The sequence below is a fragment of the Parus major genome, chromosome 3 (assembly GCF_001522545.3).
Source record: "Parus major isolate Abel chromosome 3, Parus_major1.1, whole genome shotgun sequence".
In the NCBI taxonomy this organism is placed as follows: Eukaryota; Metazoa; Chordata; class Aves; order Passeriformes; family Paridae; genus Parus; species Parus major.
In genome coordinates, this window is record NC_031770.1 from 108,458,466 (window position 1) to 108,469,514 (window position 11,049).

The 11,049-nt window shown below is 38.1% G+C and overlaps 1 protein-coding gene across 1 annotated transcript; it reads right to left on the reverse strand.

Moving 5' to 3' along the window:
- Positions 1–868: 868 nt before the first annotated feature.
- CRISP2 (cysteine rich secretory protein 2) lies at positions 869–5,114 on the reverse strand. Its single transcript, XM_033513111.1, has 6 exons — positions 4,991–5,114; positions 3,696–3,786; positions 3,148–3,293; positions 2,489–2,583; positions 1,606–1,694; positions 869–1,409 (listed from the first exon to the last, which is right to left on the reverse strand). Exons 1-6 carry the CDS (start codon positions 5,045–5,047, stop codon positions 1,282–1,284), a joined length of 606 nt encoding a protein of 201 aa, XP_033369002.1. The 5' UTR covers positions 5,048–5,114; the 3' UTR covers positions 869–1,281.
- Positions 5,115–11,049: the final 5,935 nt, after the last annotated feature.

The following is an 11,049-nucleotide window of genomic DNA, read 5'->3' on the forward strand; positions in this document are numbered from 1 at the left end:
ATTGCTCCATGCCATTGTAAAAAGTCTCTCTCCAGCTTCTTTAGAGCCTTGCACAGTGGCAGTGGCCATGAAGATGAAAAATCAAGGTTACCAGAATTAGTAATTTGCGTCCTGGAAACCACACATTTCTCTAATTCAACACTGTCAATTGTTTTAATATGATGATAATTTGACCAGCAGAAACAGGATGAAACAGTAGAGGGGAGGAAAGCACTGCCAAACAGTTTCTATATATTTTAATTATTTTTTGAGCCAATATTAGCTAAAACACTTTGTGGAAGCAAGTGTTAAAATCAGGTCAGACTAGACTCAGGACTTTAATAAAAAGAGATATCCTTTATACAGGTAGAAAAATGAAAAAGCAATGCAGGTTCATGTCTGGGTATGGCTCACCCTCTTGTGTCTCTATCTAGAATTGCAGTCCTGTGGAAAAAATTATTTTTACTGGCCTGAAAAAAGAAGTGAAGGTGGTGAGTTCTGCCCTGCTCAAGGCTGGTTTATGTCATTCCAGAGCTATGGAAAACCAGGACCCTTCCAGGAGCAGCTGGAGGTCTGTTGGGACACTTGTGTGGTGCAAAGTTAATGGGAAAGAGCCACAAGAACAAAGTTATCATTTCTTGCCTGCAGGCAGATGTAGAGGAATTTTTGTGAATAGGTCAGAGGAAAAGTCACAGATACAACATGTGACTCTTATTTTGCCTGTACAAAAATTTTCTACTTTTTTGCTTTGTATCTCTTTTCCTTTCTCATCCACACTCACATGAAGCATAGAAGAGCTTCAATATATCCATAAGGAGTTCTCCAAATTAAAAAAACACACTTTATAAATAACTTAATATTTATAAAAAACTTTAATTAAAAGCTCTGTTTGTGAACTGGTGGTAAATCATTTATTTAGCAGGAAGGCATTCCATTGACAATCAACAAAAAGTTAACAGGAGAAAATAAAGTGTCACTCAACAAATTAAGCAGAAAACCCTAAAGTGTTTTAAAAGTGGGTTTCCAATTAAAAAGAAACAAATCAGTGGCAAATCCACTGCAAGGAAAGACACAAAGTAACACATTAGTAGCTTAACCATGATTTCTACAAAACCTAAAATAACATCAGAGGTTATTTTGAGCTACTAGTCTAATTTAAGTCTGAAGTAATGGTCAGGTTTCATATAAAATTGTTACCTATAGGTCAAAGTGGGCAGGTGCATTGAGAGTGAATACACTTTCCAGTGGGTTCTGCTCCTTCCTGATGGTCTCACAACAGCTGTAATCACACCCAGCAGGAATTTAGATGATTTGAGTGGTGCATTTGCAGCTTGCAGGACACTTCTTCTTCACCAGGGAGTGACTACAGCCAAACAACATTTTCAGATTTTTGCAGTTTCCAAGTAGATCTTGATACTTGCAAGGGTTGGCTATAAAAAAAAAAAAAAAAAAGAGGCAAACACATGAAATATTATTTGGAAACTGAGGTCTGGTTTGATGCTTCTGCATTTTACAGAAATTCCAGTTGTTCATGTCTACATAAACTTTGTACATTTGCTCTGCTATTAAAATGGCTTGAATATTATAGAATGTTTTTTTTTTTTTAAGGAGGATGGGATGACTTACTGCAAAGTCCTCTGTCACAGTGGCCAGGACAGTCAGCACATTTTGGTCCACTTCTGTATGGCATAGCTATTTGCATCGGGTTATTTCCTCTGAAATTTGGAGGAATTATGAGACAAAACAAGATCAACATGAAGCTCTGAACCATTAACAGGGGTTTATTATTTATTGCAGTGAAAAACATCCAGAAGTTCTTGGATAAAAGTATTTTCATAGGCAGTCATGTTATAGTTTCAGATATTTATAGAATACAAAAAAAAAATAAAGAAAAAAATTAAATAAGAGGTTCAGTAGAGTTTAGAGAAACAAAATTAATTGATTGATTGTATATGTATAGCATTATCTGGTGAAAAAATGTATGTGCTTCCTAGCTCTGCTTCTCTAATAGATTTCTAATTAATGATTGAGGTAATCATACAATGACAGAATCACAGGCTGGTTTGGGTTGGAAGGGACTGTAGAAATCACTTAGTTCCAACACTCTGCCATGGGCAGGGGCACCTCCCACTAGACCAGGTTGCTCCAAACCTCAGCAAAACCCATCTGAAATGCAGTTCTTTACCTCTGTGAATATTCATTTGTGGTCAGCTTCCACTTTACATCTGATTTTCTCCTTTGTGGTCAAAATTACTTCATGATTTATGCCTGATGCCTGATTCTGACAGAGATAAACCCTTGTCCATCTGCTAAAATTTCCCTAATACCTCCTTCAATGCGAAATAAAACAAATAATTGATATTCAGGATGCTGTTAAACCCACAATTTACACTGGTATTTTCAAAAGTATAAATGGTTAAAGTAGATTGCAATTATTTTATCCTATAGCCAAAGATGTTTTGGAAACATATCCATAATCATCACGACTGAGTAAGAAGGCAATACGTACGCAGGGCAGTACTGGCAAACATAAAAGTACTTGTACAAGCCTGTGGGACAGTAGGAAACTCCACATCCCACCTTGTAACTGTTGTACCAGATTAGCTGTAGATTAAAAAACAAGTGCATTATTTCAGAGTGAATTCTTGTGAAAAAAAAACCCTCACAAAATAATACAACCAGAAAATAATTTTTTTTCCTTTCATTTTTTTTCTAGTCAGCTTTTACACTTAAGGTTTAGTTGTCATAGAGAATACATAGAAAAATGAGTTTCCTCCAGTTTCCAAATGTTTTTGAACATAATTTCTGGCAGGACACTAAAGTTGAAATTCAAATATTTTCATCATAGGTATTTTGCTTTGATACTTCTTAAGCATTATTAATCACTATTTCAATCCCTGTATAGAAAATATTTATTTCTAAGTTAAAAGTTTTTCTACAGACTAATATTTCCTTTCTGGACAGCTCTTCCAAAATACTGATTCCATTGCCTCCTAATCAGATGGAAAAGAATTTTAGCTTATCATTCATCTTTGGATCAGAGTATAATTACAGACAATAGTTTGATGACACTGATAATTTTTTCCTGATTATAAATAACTCCCAGCTGGCTTAAGTGTATTCCTGTGATTCTGGTGTATCCCTGCAGTTTGTTTCAAGTCTCCATACCTGAGTGTAGCTCTCAACATTGACATTTTTCGAGCTTGCTCCATATCCATACTTGAAATTGGAGGACTGACTGTACCACACTTGAATTGCATCAGCCCATGTTCTTGGGTAGGATGACAGCAACACATTCTCACCACAGGTGACACCTGGAGTAGAAGTAAATCTATTTTATGAGGAGAGAAGCCAAATATAGGGTGGGAGGTGGGACAGAGGGGCTGTACCTATATTCTAAAACAGATGCCTATGATGCTACTTTGCCCTGTGATTTTAAGGACTTCCAAAAAGTTGTCTTTCAGAGTGTTCATCTGACAAAAATGATGGCTTTGTATTTAATAATCACAGAACCACAGAATGGTTTGGGTTGGAAGGGAGCTAAAGATCATCTTGTTCCAACCTCCCTGCCATGTACAGGGCCACCTTCCATCTAATAATCCTAAAAAGCTATTCTGCAACAGATTAAAATTCATGCTTATTTCTCTTTCACATTCACAGGGGTCATCTGCAAACTGTCATTAACCCATCAGCTCAGGCTCCATCCTTGCCAGTACCATTAATAACTCTCTTGTCTCTTGGACTGATTTTCATGCCACACTGACTTGCCCATTTCTGAGCATTTTTGGCAGCTTTATCACTCCACACCTGAAAGACACAAAGGAAGAAGTATCCAGGTCACAGACAGGTTAGTGCAGCCCATGAGAAGAATAAAAAACAAGCAAAGCAATGGCTTGGCTGTTGAGCACTGAATACTGCCATGGCCTGCAGCAGAACGAGGAGGACTTGTGCTGATTTCTCTGCTGGGGCACAGGAACAACATTTCTTCAACCCTTAAAGATTTCAGAGCAGGTTATTCTGCACAATTCTACCACACAGTCCTGATCTCCAGATGGTGATATTAAAATGGTTTTTATAACATACTACTGCTTTCTATCAGCTTTGTGTCTGAATGAACACTGCAGGGCACAGTGGACTAAATGATATAAAACTGATTTTCAGCCCAGGTGCAGCTGACTTGTGATTAACATCAGCTGGGCTTTGAAGCTGGGGAATATTTGCAGTCTCTGTGCAGGTTTAACTGCAAGGCACTGACCAGCTAATCTGCTCGTGGGACAGGGATGACAAGGACTATCAGGGAGGAAAGGGATGGGAGAAGTTTTGCAGATTTGAGTCTCTTTTGCCATCCTGACAGTGTGAGATTCAGAAGCTGCTGCTTGTGCTCCTGCTCCCCCTTTGCTGTGCAAGCTCTTCCCTTCATCCAGGGCTTGTTTATCTTTTTGGATTCAGAGAATTGGAATGGACCTTGAAGGGTCATTTAGTGAACCCCTGTGCAATGAGCAGGGACATATTTAACTGGACCAGGTTTCTCAGAGCCCCATTCAACCTGGCCTTGACACATCCAGGGACTGGGCAGCCACAGCTTCTCTGGACAACCTCTGCCATGGCCTCACCACCCTCATCATAAAAATCTTCTTATTATATCTAATCTAAATGAATCATCTCTTGGCTACTGAAAACCATTACCCCTTGTGGTAATGCAAGAGGCCCTGATAAAGTGTTTTTACTCATTCTTATAGACCCTCTTTAGGCCCTGGAAGAGGCTCTAAGGTCTCTTGGATCCTTCTCCAGGCTGAACACCCCCAGCTCTCCCAGCCTGGCTCCAGAGCAGAGGTGCTCCAGCCCTTGGAACATCATCCTGGCTTACGCTGAGTTTCTCATCCACCAATACCTCCAAGTCCTTCTCATCAGGCTGCTCTTAATCCCTTCATCCCACAGCTTCCTTTGATACTTGATTTATCCCATCACTTCCTCTAAGGGAAAAGCAGGCCAGCTGTAAATCATAGCTCACCATCTTCAGCATGTTCCTGGCTGTGGGAATTACAGATCTCCGTATTTCATTGTGCATCTCAAGGATTTGTTTTTCATTTTGAGACTTAGAATGAGGAAAGGAGAAAACATTCACTTTTTTATATGAAAAGCCCTGGAAAAAATAACAGTGAAGGTCTCAGTTAACAGAAGTATGATAAACAAGATAAATTATGAGCTTCTTGTCACTTTTGTTTGGTCAACTGAACCTACCCCAATAATTGGTCTTATAAATCTTGTTTAAGACATTTGTGGTGGTAGAAATAATATCTCAGCCAGTTGTTTTAGGCTACAGCTGTACTCAGGTAAAGGAACAGCTTACAACATGGTTCCCCTCAGATTTATTGAAGAAAATTATAGTTTTCTTTCCTAAAGTACTTGTTTCTATTCACTCATTAATAAGATCTTGATTAATAGCTCTCATGCGAGTATGTTCATAGCAGATATCTTACAAATCTAATCCTCTCTAGGTAATTTATGAATCATATTTCTGAAACTTAAATTATTTATTTATGAAAAATGTATTTTAAAAATTAGTTCCATGAAGGGACATGAAGGGAAGAATATTTTGGCAGGCAGAATCACAGAATTATTTGGGTTGGAAGATCAAAGAGCCAGTAGTTCTGAAGCCCCTGTCTTATAGAGGGACACCTTCCACTAGACCAGGTTGCTCAGCCAATACACAAATACTACTATGACTACTACTACTACTACATGAATAATATCAATATTAATATTATTATTATTATTATTATTATTATTATTATTATTAATAATAATAATAATAGTAGGAAAAAATCTCTACAGAATGAGAATTCATCTTCAATGTGTTACATTAATATATTAACAGTACTTGCACCCCGTAATTCTAAATCTCTAGAGATCACAAGATCAGACTATATCAGGTCAGATCTGAATACAAAGTAGTCAGATATGGGTGTTTTGCACAGATGAATGTTCCTACCTGTCCATCAGATTGGTGTAGCAAAGCAGCCAGGAAAATAATTGTAGTTAGTGGATCCATTTCTACAGGAGGAAAAAAACCCAAAACAAACCCCCCCAAATTCATTAGTCTCTGTTGCATAAGTTTTATGGCATAATGTGAGCAAGATACAAAACTATTGCAAAGTAAAGCCTGCACAAAGAATTTATTTCAGTTTAACCTGACTATGGATATGCTGAAGCTGTGCATAGGCACCACTGCCTCCTACAGAGAGAAGACCCCACCTTGCATGGAAGCAGGGACTCTAAGTAGCATAAAATTGTATGTTTGGAATAGATGAATCAGCCCCCTTTTGACTTCTTTATTTAAGATATCTTGAATTTGTAGCATTTCCTTCATGTTTTCCTCCCTGTTTATAAAAAAAGCCCATAAATGTGTTCAGTACTGTCACATCAGAGTCCTTCTCAAGCATCATCCATAGTGAGATTTGGTATTTTGGAGTGGAGCACTAAACACATGGGCTGTTGTCTTCATTTCTTTTGCACTTCCCTGTTTCCTCATTAAATCAGCATCATAATCACTCAAGTAAATGGTGGTGATCACCCTCAGGTTTCATCTGACACCTAGAAATAAAGAAAATCTTCAAATATGATGTTATTAACAAATAATGTTGGCCACTGCACTCTGACTCCTGAGGCACCTCATGCAGATGTACATAGACACTCTGAAACCCACTCATATGCACAGGATGCTTTTTCTACACATCAAAAGAAGCAGAAGTTATATATCTTTTTATGGATTAGGATGTATGGGGGGAAAGGTTTTTTTGGTTGTTAAAAAGATGTGGCAAAATCCCAAGGAAGAGTAGCTTTGAGCTCAGCAGGCTGCCTTAAACCAGAGAGGCAGGAGGGAAATGGAGATAACAAAACCCAACAAATATAAAATTTGTTAGAGCTGGCCTCTGAGAAAAATCCATGGTGTGAGCTGGACAGGTCAATAGAAATCTAGGAAATTCTGCTTCACAGGAAAACTATCATTGTAAAACAAAACAAAAAGTTTGTCCCCCCTTTAGTTTAGAATCACTAGCCCTTGTCCTGTCATGTCATTCAAATATTCATTCTTTATCTTGCTTTCCTGTGATTTCATAAGGAAATCATTTGCATTAAGTAGAGGCAGGGATCTCACTGATATTAATGAAGAATAAATTCTTAAACTGCAGGGATATTTTTAGACATGGAAGAGTTGTCTTGCCCATACACACAGAAAATAATCTTTTTGGGACTTTCCAGATTAAGTGCTGCACCAGGAAATGTAAAGTAAAATGATGAAATACTACTGCACATCTTCAGCTGCCAGATTCTACCATCAAATCTGTCTCTTGGACTAAATGTGTTGAGCTTTGCTTTCAAAGTCAAACCATGATGGTTCCCAGATACAATCATCCTTTTCTGTCAATAGTGCTCAATCCACTAAATCACTTCTGTGCTTCTGAAAAACAAATGCCAGCAATGCATTTTTAGGCAGCTCTGCTTGAAAACCTGAAGTTTCATGAAAGTTTGATTGAGTGTAAAAAACAATAAAATAAACATTGATAGCTTCAAAGCTGTAAACAAATTTATATTTGAAAAACATGGTTGCCATGTTTAATCCTGGTGTTTCATTCCTCAGCAGAACCTTTCTCCTGCCATCTGATACAGCATTCAGAACAGAGCAGGTTTGAAAGTTTGACAAAGTGGGAATATTTGTCTTTTCAGTTATTTTGATATATTTTTCCTCTACCTTCTCTGAGTTTACCTCTTTAAATTTCATTAAAATAACAAATTCACCCTCCATTAAGAAAAGATAATCAGCTCATTACTTATAATATATATTAGACATTTCAGCAGCATATATACATGTAAGTTTGCACAGATAGTTAACATTTAGAGATGACAAAATTCTGAGTTCAGCTGTACTGGTATATGTCAATACTCAAGTGAAATAAATTCAATACCAAAACTATTCAAAAGACATTAGAAAAGCATTTCCCATGACTGATAACCCCATGAAAAATTGATTATTTTATGTCCACACTTGAAGAAAGAAGCAAGTAGGTCCAAGTGTTACATTTTGATCTAAAGAAATATGGGAAGTAGACTCCACTGAAGCAATTTTTAATTCCTACTTATGGAAGGTATATCAGAGAAGATACATTTTATTTTACACTCTTTCTCTGAGATATAAACAGAAATTTTCTTTCGATTATCACATTATCATTTATTGGTATAACTTAGCTATTCACTACCCTTTGTAGTACAATGAACACAAGACTGTAAGGATAAAATCTCTGAGGCTGAATTTCAGTTCTGTATACATTACCTTCGTTCACCAGAATCCTCCTGTGCCTGGGGAAGTGGCAGGAGAGTGAAAGGCTCTCCCCAGCCCAGGGTTGTATATATATACACATTTCCCCTTTTTTTTCCTTGTCAATATTTATTGCTGATAAATGACATCAGCTTTGGGGCTGCCCATTGTGCAAGAACCTTTCTTACAGAACAGGTGACTGAAAATGAACCAATCCAGCTGCATTGTTCTGTGTTTTGTTTTTTTCTTGTGTGCAGGGTAAGGAAAAAGAGAAGACAGAAGACCTGTCCTTTTGCAGAACTTCAACTTCTAGTCTGATCAGCAAGCTACCCTGCTAATGTGCTCACAAAATAAAAGCTTGAGTTCCAAGCTGGTTGTTTTACAGTTCTCTTTCCTGTTTCTGGAAAAAGAGTGGGATAAATATTTTGAGGCAGAGACATGAGTGAGCAACTTCTTGGCTGTACAAAGAATGACCTGTACAGTGGGCAACACAACAATGTTTTCTTCCAAGTGGTTCCTGAAATTCCATTTGCTGGATAAAACTTATATTCCATTAGCTCACTGAGACTGTGGCACTGAGCATCACTTTTTACCAGCACATGTAGTGATAGGACAAAGGGGAATTACTTTTAACTGAAAGGAGATGGGTTTAGAATAGATATTAGAAAGAAATTCTTGACTATGAGTGTGGTGAGACACAGAAAGAGGTTGCCCAGAGAAGCTGTGGCTGCCCCATCCCTGGAAATGTCCAAGACAAAGTTGGATGGAGCTCTGAGTAATTTGCTCTAGTGGAAGGTGTCCCTGCCCATGGCAGGGGGTGGAGCAGGATGACCTGTAATATCCCTTTCAACCCAAACCATGCTGTGATTCTGTGATTCTACAAGTCTGTGATTCTGTGATTCTGTGTTTATTTACACATAACTCACCCCAGATGTTGCTCAAGATGAAGTTATTGTAGAATGGCTGCTGATGTTTCACATTTTCCATCTTCAGTCTGGAGAGATGTGTAGCATGTGCCCTGTTCTAGTGCAGCATAAAATGGTTGGGGTTGAAAAGACCTTAAAGATCTCCAGGTTCCCACCCCCTGCCATGAGCAGGGACACCTTCCACTAGTGCAGGTTGCTCCAAGCCCTGTCCAACCTGGCATCACTGCTCATCCTTCCTTCTTGCAGGATATTTTTGTTTCCACTCTCTTATATGGTAAAATATCACAAAGGCAACTTTGAAAGGTCCTCATTGCTCAAACACAGCCTTTCTTGCTTCCTTCCATGCAGTCTGTTGGTTATCAGAAGATGTAAAGCACCTGCACATCTCCTTATTCCTTTCTTGGTTCCCTTCCTCATCTTGCCTTTGCTGTGAGGTGTTTAACACTGAGCACCCTTTTCACCACACTGGGTGGAGGTTGCTGCCCCTGCTGCAAGTCAATATTGCCTCACTGTTTCCAGAGTTCTGCAGAATTCCTGCAGCTCTCTGCTGCTGCCAGAATTCTAATATTGCATTATAATCCTTGTGCTGGAAAACACAGCCGCCTTTGTTCTTTCTTTGCATAGCGGGCAGCACTCACGGGAAGTTGCCTCTGATAAGGTTTCCCATATCCTTCCATGTTCTGAGATAAGGGAAAAGGTACTTTTTTATCTGAAGTGCTTGTGACAATTTTGATGAGACCAGGGTTATCACCATCAGAAAGCCCCATGAGACACCTACCATAGTTCTTGAGCCTGCATTTCTATTGACTGTGAGGGGAGGCAGTCCAGCAGCTCCAGATTCCCAATGTCCTGGGAGATACTTCCATTCCTTTACCCCATCCACCATTCTCAACACTTTTCATTAATTCTCTACAGTCACTTGAGCTTTATTTGTACTGTTAAAATGAAATTATGCTACTACAAGTATTTCTTTAAAGTTTGCCCCACCTGTTTGAATAGTGAAAACCATTTGTTCCCTAAAGGATGATTGCCAGATATTCTACAATTCATGGTCTGTAGGTGAAATAATTAGGGAGAGATAAGAGATTAATAAAACTGACATCCGGAACCATGGTACAAAGAACAATTTAGCATAGCAATTTCCACTTCCCCATGTGGGTTACCCGACAGGGTGGGGTAATTTAATTAAAAAATAAATTAATAATTGATTCCATTCTACAAATGTATGTATATTTTAAAAGATAAATCTATGGAAAGTTCTTAAAAAAAGATCAGCTTGAGTGATTTGACTGTGGAAGTTCTCCTCCAGGCCTTGTGTAAGCCTGAATTGCAGGAATCTGATTTATCTCAAACAATGAAGACAAAAATTCAGTTTCTTCAATTCTTTATTTCCATTGAAGTCAATGACAGTTAAAGTAGCAATTTAGATTAAAATCCATGCAGTTCTGTGTGGTTCAGAACATTGCACAGATCTTTTCCTTGGCTGTCAGGACACCTTGCAGACCTAACTTTGTTTGGCAAAAAGAAACATTATTGATTTCTTCCACACAATCCAAGTCACCTTCCACTCCAGATTATTATTGTTATTATTGTTATTATTATTATTATTATTGTAGTTGTTGCTAGTATTGAGAGAAGTAACAGAGTCAATCAATCAAAAAGTTGTTCTCAGAGTTATTGTACCTAAGCACAGTATAATGGAATAATGAAAAAATAAATTGTTATCCAGAAACTTTTAGAGGTCTAGTCCTTCTCTCGTGCTCCTAAAAGTGGTCTGTAAAAAAATAAGCTGTTCCTTAGAGATGTTTTTCTATATGTTTCTGGAAAGTT

Excerpts from the sequence above, each read along its gene's own strand:
- CRISP2 (XM_033513111.1), bottom strand. The coding sequence starts at position 5,047 with ATGCACAATGAAATACGGAGATCTGTAATTCCCACAGCCAGGAACATG. Across the intron at positions 3,787-4,990 it reads CCAGGAACATGCTGAAGATG|GTGTGGAGTGATAAAGCTGC; the intron begins GTGAGCTATGAT and ends TGTGTCTTTCAG. Across the intron at positions 1,410-1,605 it reads CTGTGACAGAGGACTTTGCA|CCAACCCTTGCAAGTATCAA; the intron begins GTAAGTCATCCC and ends TTTTTTTTATAG.